Raw genomic sequence first — 14,509 nt, 5'->3', positions numbered from 1 at the left:
TCATTATTGGACAGAATATCTTTAGGATACAAATTAAGGCTTGCAGTCTCACAACGGCTCAACAGGTGTGTGTGTGTGTGTGTGTGTGTGTGTGTGAGAGAAAGTAAACGATGGGAAAAATAGGAGAAAATGAATTTTAAGAGAGGCTTTGAAAATTTGAACAGACCAATTCATGCATAAAGTTTATGAATTCCTTGAAAATTATTAATATTGTGTTGTGCCAAGCAAGTCACATGGCTTTATTCTGGCTATGTTATTCTAACACAGACAAATATTTCTCAAAAACAGCAGTTTCAACTTTAGCAAGATAATTTCATGCAAGTTTCATCAGATCTTTCATTTAATTTGACATTATTCAATCTTTTGAGTACTCCAGTTAAAAAGAATTCCCTCAGAATGGAAATAAAAGGTAGTAGAAATAATGATTGTACATCCAAACTGCTTAATTAAAAACCAAACTGCAAGTTACATGAATTCTCAGGCTCCCAAGGGCAGTTCTTGTTAAAACACTTTAGTTACCTACCACATAAATCATTTGGTCAAAATTATATTTCTCCATTCGATCTATGGCAGCTGCAATATCTCTGTAAACAAAATAGTGAAAGAACAGCAATTATTTCCATGGATGATATCTCTTGTTTCAATATTTTTTTGCTGAAAATCAAAATGCCTCCCATCAAGTAGATCAGGTACCAAACCTTACAAATGGGTGTTCTCTTTCACAACGTAAAAGGAGCAAAAGATCCCATACCTCCGGCAGTTTAATAATATATTATGTGGTGAATTGCTCACTTATCGTTGTTCGTCGTCCAAAACACAGGCAACCAAAGGAGAGCAAACATATGTGAACAATTGTTTTCAAGTTTTGGAGTAAATTTTCTGCAAATGTTGATATTCTTCAATGAACCGCATCTCAATTTTGGGGTGATACAGACAAGTTGTTCAAATTTAGACAATACCGTTGCAAACAAAATACGTTCATTAGTTTACACTAGCAGAAATAATGCAGTGTTTACACTTAATACAGAAATCAATGCTCTGATTTTAATTCTAAAAGTGAACGAATTAAAATTTCACCCTGGTGTCATTCACTAAAGAGGATATCCATTGTACTCCCTTGTTCAGGAAATTGAGGAAGGTAGTTAACAGCAGATCTAAACAGTCTATTTTTACAAAGCTGGCCTATAAATTAACACAGAGCAGAGCAATCTGCTGCTTTAAACAGTAATGGAAACTTAGGGAAAAATCAGGCCACACAGTCGTGATGTCTGGTAATACATCATTACGAATGAAATAATAACATATGATGCAAGGGATATTTGTAACATTCTTCCACTTTGATATTTCCTGTTAGTCTTTATTTCCATCACTGAACCTTTCTCTCATCTGCTCGTGAAAAAAAAAGCTGATGTTTTTCATTTTATCTTCTACTATTGACATATTTCCATGCGAAGGTACATTTTGCATATTTTCTTTAGCTCGAAGAGCTTACTAATGTTGTTTGAAATGTCCCACCGTAAAAAAAGTAGAAAGCTTATGATTATAATTTCAGTACTGCACCAAGACACACCCATTTCTAATTACAGACCTTTAAAATATCCCCATATCCACACATAATAAAAAGTCTTAGTTTTACTTTAATGATGTAGAAACTCTCTGCAGAAGCATTGATTCAAGTAAGCAAATATATTACAGCTATTAAAAAGATCTGCTCACCGACTGGAAGGTGAACTGGGAAAGACATTTACACCATTTATTTAACATAAATGATTGATTATCTGTAAACGTGCAAACTATTCATAAGCCTCACCATTTTCATTCAAACAAACAATTTGTAGAGGTGGGAATAACTTGCACCAAATATTTTATTACAGCTAAAGATACAACAAAAAATTAGAACACGAACAGAGAGTTGTTTTGCATTTGTTTTTAGGCAACACCTCACCCACATATTTGTGACACCTCATGGGTAGGACTCTATGATAATTCAACGTGTTGGCAGAGGAGGATAATCTCTTCCAGGGAATGGACTGAATGTAGCAAGGGAAACAGGTTTTTAAAAATGCCAATTCAAGTTATTTGAACTGTTGGGTTACAATATCCTTTTAGACATTGTCTAAACATTGGAAAATGCAAAACTGAAAATGCCTACGTGGGAAGGAAGATGTTTGTGGTCTCAAATTGGCCATGCTCTGGAAAGGCAATGAACAATGATTCTACAGAACACATGATATTTCCAAACTGATTTAATTGACAACACCAGGATGTGCAGGATTCTGGGGGTTGATACCAAGGTGGAAGATAACGATAAAGATAAATACTTCTCAATGTAAATGGACTACCAAATGGTCTAGCTTTGCTACCGCATCTCCTAATCAAAATTCAAGGGTAGAGAGTAATTGGAGACAAAAGGGTGGATACAGTCAACTCCTTATGTAAACAAAGAAAAAGTCAGTTGTTAAAAACATATCTAATTATTTTCATTGTGTACAATCTACCACTTTGAAAATCAATTAGCTTTCTGCATATCTGATCAAACATATTACCCACGACGTAAATGGGGAAAAAGTACAATTCAAAATTCTCATGAGATCAAGTCAGCGGTGAACAGCGTAAAGTCGATGGGCGAAATCTGCCTCTGGAAAGCTCTCTGGTTTATAGTCCACAGCATTCAGCTATTCAAAGTGGAAAGAGTGAGAACTGCAGATGCTGGAGAGTCAGAGTCAAAATGCATGGCGCTGGAAAAAGTACAAGGTCAGGCAGCTTCTGAAGAGCAGGAACATCGACCTTTTGGGCAAAAGCCCTTCATCAGGAATGGGATGGGGGAGGTGCTCAGATACAAATAGGAGGTGGGGCTGGGGCTGGGGGTAGGTAGGTGGGATGGCCACAGGGAGATCCAGGTAGGAGGTGATTGTGATAGGTCGGAGCAGAGGATGGAGCAGATAGGTGGGAAGGAAGATGGACATGTAGGATAGTTCAACAGGACTGTGCAGAGTTGGAGGGTCGGTTCTGGAATGAAGTGGGGGGAGGAGAGATTTGGAAACTGTTGAAGCTGATGTAGTGTGGTGTGGTTGAAGGGCCCCAAGGTGGAAGATGAGGTGTTCTTCCTCCAGTCAGTGGGTGACTTTGATTTGGCAAATCCTGGGCCACCTCCACTGCATGTCCTTGGGGGAGGGGGAGAGGGAGGGGGGAGTTGATGTGGTTGGCCACAGGGTGGTAGGGTTGGTTGGTGTGTGCAGACCAGAGATGTTCCTTGAAATGCTCCGTGCGTTGGCGCTTGATCTATATTGGGAAGACAGGACACCAACTCAGAGCAGTTCAGGGAACATCTCTGGTCCACATGCATAAAACAACCTCACTGTCCTGTGGCCAACCACATCAACTCCCCCAAGGACATGATTTAATAACACTTTTTACAGTGTCTCAATTATTCTTAACAATAATCAATTGCAGAAATTTTGCGGGCTTTCAGTGACATAACTAACTCTTTTCTTCTCAAATGTCTTCCGACAAAGGCACACCACATTTCCCAGGATGAAGGACTTAGTAAGGTTTTCTCTCCAAATCTCTGCCCATGAATCTTTAATTGACTGCAGCAATTTACAACAGCAGGCTGAAGTGACCCATCTGCTTGAATTTGTTCTTTCACAAGGAGAAAGCAGTTCATCTCATCTCTTACACCTTTCTCTTCACAACGTCATGACTGAAAACTATCTGCACAAGGAAGTGAACATCAGCCTTAGGACTGCAACACTGATGTGGAGTATTGGTCCATCAGCATTCTTGCTGTTGCACAGAGTCAATAGCTAATTACAGCTAAATGTTCCAACTTCAACCTTTTTAATTTTTACTTTAACTTATGCAGAGCAAATCCAATTTTGTAAATTTAGACTCAGCTCAAAATGGCTCATGGTAAGAGTACTAATCAGTGATGGATAGGTTTAACTTTGCTGTGGTTCTGTTCGCCGAGCTGGAAGTTTTTGTTGCAAACGTTTCGTCCCCTGTCTAGGTGACATCCTCAGTGCTTGGGAGCCTCCTGTGAAGCGCTTCTGTGGTGTTTCCTCCGGCATTTATAGTGGCCTGTCCCTGCTGCTTCCGGTTGTCAGTTTCAGCTGTCTGCTGTAGTGGCCGGTATATTGGGTCCAGGTCGATGTGTTTGTTGATGGAGTTTGTGGAGGAGTGCCATGCTTCTAGGAATTTCCTGGCTGTTCTTTGTTTGGCTTGCCCTATAATGGTAGTGTTGTCCCAGTCGAATTCATGTTGCTTGTTGTCCACGAACATCAACTAGCCACGAAACGCCACGACCAGCTATCCTTAGTAGCCACACACACAGACGACAAGCAACATGAATTCGACTGGGACAACACTACCATTATAGGGCAAGCCAAACAAAGAACAGCCAGGGAATTCCTAGAAGCATGGCACTCATCCACAAACTCCATCAACAAACATATCGACCTGGACCCAATATACCAGCCACTACAGCGGACAGCTGAAACTGACAACCGGACGCGGCAGGGACAGGCCACTATAAATGCCGGAGGAAACACCACAGAAGCGCTTCACAGGAGGCTCCCAAGCACGGAGGGTGTCACCTAGACAGGGGATGAAACATTTGCAACAAAAACTTCCAGCTCGGCGAACAGAACCACAGCAACGAGCACCCGATCTACAAATCTTCTCACAAACTTTGAAGGTTTACCTTTGTTAAAACCATTGTTCCTGACCTTAATTGCAGCCATTTTATAACTCCCTTCAAGCTTAAAAGAAAATGTGGAAACCTATAGGAAAGAACAAAGCATTGCCAGTGCAGACATACAGCTGGTATAGTCGAGAGTATGGCACTGGAAGAGCAAGCCAGTCAGGCACCATCCGAGGAGCAGGAGAATCGATGTTTTAGGCACAAGCCCTTCATCAGGAATGAGGCTTGTGGGCCAGGGAGGGCTGCTGAGAGATAAGTGGGAGGGGGTATGTGGCTTGGGGGGGAAATGTAGCTGGGAATGTGATAGGTAGATGAAGATTGGGGGGAGAGACGGGGGAAGAGAGAGATGAAAGGACAGAGAGGAGGGTGGAATGGATAGGTGAGAAAGAAGATGGACAGGTCATGAGGGTGATGCTGAGTTGGAGGCTTGGGATTGAGATTAGGGGGAGGGAGGGGGAATGAGGAAACTAGTAAAATCCACATTGAGCCAGTGTGGATGCAGGGTCCCCAGATGGAAGATGAGGCATTCTTCCTCCAGGCGTCAGGAGGTTAGGGTTTAACAATGGAGACGGCCCAGGACCAGCATGTCCTTGGTGGAGAGGGAGGGGGAGTTGAAGTGTTCAGCCATGGGGGGTGGGGTTAGTTGGTTGGTGCGGGTGTCCCAGAGACATTCTTTGAAGCCATCCACAAGCTGATGTCCTGTCTCCCCAACGTATAGGAGTCCATATCGGGTACAATGGATACAGTAGATGACATGTGTGGAAGGATCCTTTGGGGCCTTGGACGGAGGTGGGGGGGGGGGGGGGGGTGGAAAAAGGTGTGGGTGCAGGTTTTGCACTTCTTTCGTTGGCAGGGGAAGGTGCTGGGAATGGGGCGTGGACTGGTGGGTGGGTGGGGCGTGGATCTGACAAGTGAATGGTCTGAAACAAAGATAGGGGTGTGGAGGGACACTTATCCCTAGTGGCAGGGGCTGTTTGTAGGTGGCAGAAAGTATGGTAAAGTATAGCTTGACCAAATATAATAGTTTCAGATGTGAATGTTTGGATGGATAATATGTAAATTTCACCAATACTTTAACATATAGGAACAAAAATACACCAATCATGGGGAAGAATTACCTGGTCAAGTAAAGGGTTGTTCCATCAGGGCGAAGCACCTTGGCATAAGCTGAGAGGTCACCGTTTGGTGAAAGATCGACTACTCCAGTTCCTTGCCTTTGGAGAAAAACACAGAGGCAAATTTTCCATTACTTTGTTTGCATATTTTTGTCATTTGAAACGGAGAAATAAAGAAAACTGAATTTGTCATTGTCATATACAGCACCACTCTATATGATGGATTTTTATGTTTTTGACAGATGAATGTTTAACAAGAAAGAAAGACTGGCTTAACTCAAGGTTGATGTTGTTTCATGTTGTGAAACTTGAAAGGGTTCAGAAAAGATTTACAAGGATGTTGCCAGGGTTGAAGGATTGGAGCTGTAGGGAAAGGTTGAATAGGTTGGAGCTGTTTTCCCTGGAGCGGAGGCTGAGGGGTGACCTTATAGAGGTTTAATAAATCATGAGGGGCATGGATAGGATAAATAGACAAAGTCTTTTCCCTGGGCTGGGGGAGTCCAGTACTAGAGGGCATAGTTTAGGGTGAGAGAGGAAAGGTAGAAAAGCGACCTAAGTGGTAACTTCTTCACGCAGAGGGTGGTACGTGTATGGAATGAGCTGCCAGAGGATGTGGTGGAGGCTGGTACAATTGCAACATTTAAAAGGCATCAGGATGGGTATATGAATAGGAGGGGTTTGGAGGGATATGGGCCGGGTGCTGGCAGGTGGGACTAGATTGGGTTGGGATATCTGGTCGGTATGGACAGGTTGGACCAAAGGGTCTGTTTCCATGCTGTACATCTCTATGACTCTATATGTGATGTTAGGCAAAGTCTCGATTTTGAGGCGCAAGGTATCCAATTTTTATATATTTTAATATCACTTTATTGGTGAGTAGTTCTGGGGCCATGGTTTAGTTTTGAAATGAGAATGAGAGAAGCTTCCTGAAGTGACAATGCTAACTGGTTTGCATTCAGAGAGTTTTAAGAGTGGGCAGAGTAAATGCTGAAGAGCATTAGCTAGCTTTCAGTTAGAAGGATCATGAATTGATCTTTTTTGCTGAAGGGAAGCATCCATTGCTTGGAAAGCTTTTAGTTTCAGTTTACTGAAGCCCTAGTTGATGTTTGGTGTATAAGACTTTTTCTCCTCAAGACAGCAGTTAGTTCAGAAAAGTTAGAAAACAGGTTCCCTCAGAGTGAACGTTTCGGGCCAGACGTATTTGGTTAGTATCCCAAAGGGGTTACTCAAAGTAGAAGCTCAGTTACATGAATACTCAAGGAAGAAGTTATCAAACTGTCAAAGCTATAGATGTGTCAGAGAAGAGAATTCTCTGGTGTTTGAGTACTGTAAAGAGATGCTATTAGGATAGCTGGAATATTGTATTTTTACACAATTGTGCTACATGTAAATAGCTTGCTTTATTCTATTTTATATTTTCCTTAATATAACAAATTTGTGTTAATTGTTAAAACCAGACTTGCAGCATTGTGTGCTGTGCTTCCATGAATGACAGTGTGTCAAATAAAAATAAAACAATATATTTTCTATCAGGCCAGATTTCAATTTGAGATCCAATTTGTCCAATGATATTTTTTAAAAAAAGTTGGACCATTATTTGCATAACTGATTATAAATACTGCATACAAAATTAACCTTGGAGGTATTGGCTTTGTGCCACACTCACTTGTAATGAAATCTTATTTGATGTGTGACAACGGTTGCTATTTATTCCCTTCCCAGAATATCATAAAGCATTTTACAATGAATGGAGTGATTAGTGTTAGTTAAGTAAACAGTCGCAAACATAACAACGGGATCCAAAAGCAAACAAAGAAGTGACCACAATTTGCTTTTGATAATTCTGAATGGGAAAGGACTCCATATTCTTTCCAACCCAACCCAATTTCATCAGAAACAAAAACAGAAATTGCTGTGTGTCTGAGCAGGAACCTGAAGACTCCCAAGCAGACGTCAGCTCCTGGTGACCTCACATGCACAAAGTTTTAAAGGCATCATGCCCAATCACTCTGAAGGAAACAGGTGTGGCAGCACCCATAGAGAAAAATCAGAGTTAACATTTTGGATCCAGTGACCCTTCCTCAGAACTCAATTTCATCAGATATTGCTCTCTCCCTACACCTGGAGCCTGGAGGAAGCTGCATGTGATTAAAGTGCCCACTGATATTTTGGACATTATAATTTACCGACCAGGATGATACAAGATTCTCTGTTCTTCTTAAACAGTGTCTGGACGATCCTGTTCACCAGAGGAGACAAACAGAAAAAAACTTAATATCTTGCCAAATGCCATACCTTAAGACAGTGCAACACCTTGAAAGTACTCCACTGAAACCAGCCCAGATAATGTGATCAAGACCTCAGAGATTTGATCTCTCATTTTGTTTCCGCTGGTGTGACTGGGTCATTTGCTCAAATACATGGTGCCTTTAAACTTTTGATGTGGGTGTGTTTGAGAGTTTTCAGGTTTCTGCACAGACACGCAGCTTACAGAGAACATAAATACCCTTTCTTAATGTTAATTTTATCGATTAGATCAATCTAGATATCAAACAAAGGGAGCACCTCATCACATCCCTTATTACTGTATATTTAATTAATGCATTTTTAAAGTAAAAGCAATTAATAGCTGGCTTAACTATCAGTGAAGTACGAGATAAGAAAAGTATAGATCAGAAAATAGACCTTCCTGCTCTCCTTCAAAAAAACATGCCATGGGGTCTTTCACATCCACCTGCCAGAAGGTTCAATGACTTGCCTAAATGATGTAATCTAAGTTGATACCAATTTTCCCTCAGTTTTACAATGAATCTACTCGCTATGTGATGTACATTAGAAAAATCAGTTACCAATGGAATAATCAAGAACCTAGCAGATTAAAGGAAGCCTTCATCAGGAGCTCCTTCATCCTGATGAAGGGCTCCTGCCCGAAACGTCGATTTTTCTGCTCCTCGGATGCTGCCTGACCTGCTGTGTTTTTCCAGCACTACTCTAATCTTGACTTTGATCTCCAGCATGTGCAATCCTCACTTTCGTCAAGCAAATTAAAGGCTTACTTCCAAAAGTTACCCGTTCTAAATTCTGAGAGAAAAATTAAGAGATTGCCTGCAAACTCACTAAGATGGGGCGCTGATCTGAATACAATAAGTCAGGTGGCACCAGAGGGGGACTACAAATCACAAAAACAAACAATGAATTCCAGAATTTTCTTCAGGGAAGATGATACTTAGACTGGCGTTGGGACGCAGAATGTCAGTTGCATTTTAATATCTTTCAGTAGGAATTAGTTATTTGCTGTCTTCTGGAAAACTCCAAAATTCCAACCAGCTTTCAGACCGCATTTGAAGTATTTGATCCTTTAGCAACAAGGACAACTTGTCCTTATACAGCCCACATTTAACATCCGAGGCATGATGAAATGAAATCGGAGTTAAAGCCACAGAGGCATGAGCAAAGTTGACCAAAAACTTAGATAATTGACACATTGAAACCTACCGTTTTAAAGGAGGGCAGACTATACTGCGGTGAAGAGGTTTAGAAAAGGGATTGCAAAGTTTAGGGTCTAGTCAACTGAAAGCACAGCCACCAACAATACAGTCTTGGGAATTGGAGATGTGCAAGTAGCCAAATTGGAGGAAGCTGAGGATCTTGTCATAATTTGTGCAGAAAATCACAACCCCCACCCCCCCCCAGGTGTGTTGTGGTCTATTGGAGACTGCGGTCCCTATGAAATAGAATTTTTCAAGTATTTACATGAGACCTCATGTAACTGATAGTACAACAGTTCTATCCTTTCCCCATACAAATGGTTTCTTAAACAAGGACAAATGGCAAGCTATAAAGATAATGATTACAAAAGCTACCAGCCTATTGAAACCTGGTGTCCCATTTGTTTCAGAGAAATAGAACGGTTTGTTCTTATGAAAAAAAAAGTGGTAAACTGACCATAAAATGGAGGTGGGCAGAGAGGGTAACAATAGTTGTGCTGACATTGCAAGTGGTTGGCTCATATTCAACGGTTAAAAAGGATTCAGACATGTGATTGGCAACCCATGCTGTGTCAGCCCAAAAATAGGGCGCATTAATCCCACTTTCATCATTCCTCTTTTGTGCTGAACACCTAGGACTCTCGCAACATAATGACAGTGTCTCTACCTCAGAATCAGGAGACCCAGAGGCGTCTCATAACATCTCTGGCAGGTTGATTGTAGATTTTTGTTTTGTTACGGTCAGAGGGTTGTAGGAGGCAGTCCAAGTCAGAGTCAGAGTCAGTCAGCTAGCTTCTGTGGAAGTTGGACCAGGAGACATTTAAGGAAGACTCAGGGAAGGGTTCCCAAACATTTAGGATGCTGCTTTCACAATTTTAATGAGATTGACGCCAGAGGATGAATAACAGTGCTTCAATCATCATGGGCTGCAAATCTTTTTTTGTCTAGGTAACTACTTCTTAAACGTATAGACTATCTGAGAATTCAATAGTTGATTATCAATATTAGATAACTGTGATCGTGAACACCCAAAATCTAATACCTCAGGCTGCTTAGCGGTAAGATTTTCCAAACTCACTTGGCTATATTCTATATGTTTGCTGATAACATCCAAGCTCTACCTGCCTATCATCTCTTCTGACCTCTCCCCACTGCTTGGTCCTAGTCATCCAACCCACTAGCTGAGAGAGACTTTTGGCTCACCCAAGATAATCACTGGGAAGACTGAAGCTGCCAATTTCACCAAAGCACCCAATCTCCCTCTTCATTATGTCCCAACAAAATAAAACAAAGTTTTGGACAAACGTCACTGAGCACAAGAACGAGTCAGTCCTTCAAGCCCATGGGCTCATCCAGGACTTGTACGTTGGTACAATGAGATCAATACGGTTAAATGTCTGAGGAGAACCAAAGATCATTTTAATTCCCAACATCCTTCAAATGATTTAGGAGAACATGTACTGAAATTCTGTTGGGTCACTTTAACTTGCTGCCTCATGGCATCTGTGGGCCCATGCTCCAGAACTGTAAGACTTGACCTCATTTGGAAGTAACCGTCCAGATTTCCTCTCTCAGCTCTGAAGAATGTCAACCCAGGAGACCTTCTTTTCAAATGTTGGCTGAACATGTGCACATTTCCAGCTGTCTTCTTATTAAAACATTAAATCATGTCGTGCAGTAAGATTTGTACAAAGGAGGAGTTCATACTGTTGGAGGTAATATATTAGCATGGATACATGAATGGCTGGCTGGCAGAAAACAGTATATACAAATGGATCTTTGTATGATTAGCAGAATGCAACAAGTGGTATCCAGCAGGAATCCGTGGTGGGCCCTCAATCTTTGGCAATTGATATCAATGGTGGGAGGAAAGGCATGGTAGATATATTTGTTGATGACACAAAGATAGGTAGGAAAGTACATTCTGAAGAGGGCATAAGGAAGATGCAGATGTATATAGACAGAGGCCAGGCAAATATCTGGCAGATGGAGTGCAATGTGAGAAAATGCGAAGTTATTCATTTTGGTCGGAAGAGTTTAAAACAAAGCAGAATATTACACCAGAATAATGGAGAAACACGATGGAATTCCAAGGTGCAGAGGGCTCTAAGTCATAGAGATGTACAGCATAGAAACAGACCCTTCAGTCCAACCCGTCCTCGCCGACCAGATATCTCAACCCAATCTAGTCCCACCTGCCAGCACCTGGCCCATATCCCTCCAAACCCCTCCTATTCATACACCCATCCAAATGCCTTTTAAATGTTGCAACTGTACCAGCTTCCACCACATCCTCTGGCAGCTCATTCCATACACGTATCATTCTGTGCGTGAAAATGTTGCCTCTTAGATCTCTTGTATATCTTTCCCCTCTCACCCTCTAGTTCTGGACTCCCCCAGCCCAGGGAAAAGACTTTGTCTATTTATCCTATCCATGCCCCTCAATTTTGTAAATCTCTACAAGGTCATCCCTCAGCCTCCGACACTCCAGGGAAAACAGCCCCAGTCTGTTCAGCTTCACCCTATAGCGCAAATCCTCCAACCCGGCAACATCCTCGTAAATCTTTTCTGAACCCTTTCAAGTTTCACAACATCTTTCCGATAGGAAGGAGACCAGAATTGCATGCAATATTCCAAAGATGGCCTAACCAATATCCTGTACAGCCGCAACATTACCTCCCAACTCCTGTACTCAATACTTTGACCAATAAAGAAAGCATACCAAACGCCTTCTTCACTATCCTATCTACCTGCAACTCCACTTTCAAGGAGCAATGAACCTGCTCTCCAAGGTCTCTTTGTTCAGCAACACTCCCTAGGACCTTACCATAAAGTGTATAAGTCCTGCTAAGATTTGCTTTCCCAAAATGCAGCACCTCGCATTTATCTGAATTAAACTCCATCTGCCACTTCTCAGTCCATTGGCCCATCTGGTCCAGATCCTATTGTAATCTGAGGTAACCCTCTTCGCTGTCCACTACACCTCCAATTTTGGTGTCATCTGCAAACTTATTAACTGTACCTCTTATGCTCGCATCAAATCTTTTATGTAAATGACAAAAATTGGAGGACCCAGCACCAATCCTTGTGGCACTCCACAGGTCGCAGGCCTCCAGTCTGAAAAACAACCCTCCACCACCACCCTCTGTCTTCTACCTTTGAGCCAGTTCTATATCCAAATGGCTGGTTCTCCCTATATTCTGTGAGATCTAACCTTGCTAATCAATCTCCCATGGGGAACCTTGTCAAAAGCCTTACTGAAATCCATATAAATCACATCGACCACTCTACCCTCATCAATCCTCTTTGTTACTTCCTCAAGAATTTCAAACAAGTTTGTGAGACATGATTTCCCATGCACAAAGCCATGTTGACTATCCCTAATCAGTCCTTGCCTTTCCAAATACATGGACATCCTGTCCCTCAGGATTTCCTCCAACAACTTGCCCACCACCGATGTCAGGCTCACTGGTCTATAGTTCCCTGGCTTGTCCTTACCACCCTTCTTAAACAGTGGCACCACTTTAGCCAGCCTACAGTCTTCCGGCACCTCACCTGTGACTATCAATGATACAAATATCTCAGCAAGAGGCCCAGCAATCGCTTCTCTAGCTTCCCACAGAGTTCTAGGATACACCTAGAGTCATAGATGTACAGCATGGAAACAGACCCTTCAGTCCAACCCGCCCTCGCCGACCAGTGGGTCTGTTTTATATCTTTCCCCTCTCACCCCAAACCTATACCCTCTAGTTCTGGACTCCCCCACCCCAGGGAAAAGACTTTGTCTATTTATCCTATCCATGCCCCTCATAATTTTATAAACCTCTATAAGATTACCCCTCAGCAACTATTGAGTGTCCTTGATAGGTACGTATCTGTCAGGCAGGGAGGAAAGGGTCGTGTGAGGGAGCCGTGGTTTAATAAGGAATTGGAATCCCTTGTTAAATGGAAGAGGGCGGCCTATGTAAAGATGAGGCGTGAAGGTTCAATTGGGGCGATTGAGAGTTATAAGGTAGCCAGGAAGGATCTGAAGAGAGAGCTAAGAGCAGCAAGGAGGGGACATGAAAAGTCCTTAGTTGGTAGGATTAGGGAAAACCCTAAGGCTTTCTATAGGTATATCAGGAATAAAAGAATAACTAGGGTAGGAATAGGTCCAGTCAAGGATAGTAGTGGGAAGTTGCGTGTGGAGGCTGAAGAGATTGGGGAGACACTGAATGAATACTTTTCATCAGTATTCACTCAGGAACAGGACATTGTTGCCGATGTGAATATTGAGTCACAATTAATTAGAATGGACGGCTTTGAGGTATGTAGGGAAGAGGTGTTGGAAATTCTGGAAAGGGTGAAAATAGATAAATCCCCTAGGCCTGATGGCATTTATCCTAGGATACTCTGGGAATCAAGGGAGGAGATTGCAGAGCCATTGGCCTTGATTTTGATGTCGTTGTCTACAGGAATAGTGCCAGAAGACTGGAGGATAGCAAATGTGGTTCCCTTGTTCAAGAAGGGGAGTAGGGATAACCCTAGTAACTATAGGCCGGTGAGTCTCACTTCTGTTGTGGGCAAAGTCTTAGAGAGAATTGTAAGGGATAGGATTTATGAACATCTGGATAGGAATAATGTGATCAAGTATAGTCAGCATGGTTTTGTGAAGGGCAGGTCGTGCCTCACAAACCTTATTGAATTCTTTGAGAGGGTGACTAAGGAGGTAGACGAGGGTAAAGCGGTAGATGTGGTGTATATGGATTTTAGTAAGGCGTTTGATAAGGTTCCCCATGGTAGGCTACTGCAAAAAAATACGGAGGTATGGCATTGAGGAGGAGTTGGAGGTTGGGATTAGGAATTGGCTGGCTGGAAGAAGACAGAGGGTAGTAGTTGATGGTAAAGGTTCATCTTGGAGTGCAGTTACTAGCGGTGTTCCGCAAGGATCTGTTTTGGGACCATTGCTGTTTGTCATTTTTATAAATGACCTGGAGGAGGGGCTTGAAGGTTGGGTGAGCAAGTTTGCAGATGATACGAAAGTCGGTGGAGTTGTTGACAGTGAGGAAGGATGTGTCAGGTTACAGCGGGATATAGATAAGCTGCAGAGCTGGGCAGAAAGGTGGCAAATGGAGTTCAATGTAGCTAAGTGTGAGGTGATTCACTTTGGTAAGAGTAACAAAAAGGTGGGGTATTGGGCTAATGGTCGGATACTTGGTAGTGTG

The 14,509-nt window shown here is 42.3% G+C and overlaps 1 protein-coding gene across 2 annotated transcripts in view; it reads right to left on the bottom strand.

Annotated features, from left to right (window-relative positions):
• Positions 1–14,509, bottom strand: part of rars2 (arginyl-tRNA synthetase 2, mitochondrial) — a 76,118-nt gene that overhangs the window by 24,759 nt on the left and 36,850 nt on the right. For both annotated transcript variants that reach the window (XM_043686915.2, XM_087982298.1), the window contains 2 exons: positions 5,821–5,916; positions 524–584 (listed from right to left, as the gene is read on the bottom strand). In XM_043686915.2, the coding sequence (XP_043542850.2) occupies positions 524–584; positions 5,821–5,916 (157 nt within the window). The remainder of the gene's footprint in view (positions 1–523; positions 585–5,820; positions 5,917–14,509) is intronic.

The sequence above is a fragment of the Chiloscyllium plagiosum genome, unplaced genomic scaffold, assembly GCF_037043375.1.
Source record: "Chiloscyllium plagiosum isolate Xiang-an unplaced genomic scaffold, Cpla_swu_hap1 HiC_scaffold_3, whole genome shotgun sequence".
NCBI classification, from domain to species: domain Eukaryota; kingdom Metazoa; phylum Chordata; class Chondrichthyes; order Orectolobiformes; family Hemiscylliidae; genus Chiloscyllium; species Chiloscyllium plagiosum.
The sequence above is the reverse complement of the archived record's forward strand: the minus strand, read 5'-3'. Positions and strand labels throughout refer to the sequence as shown.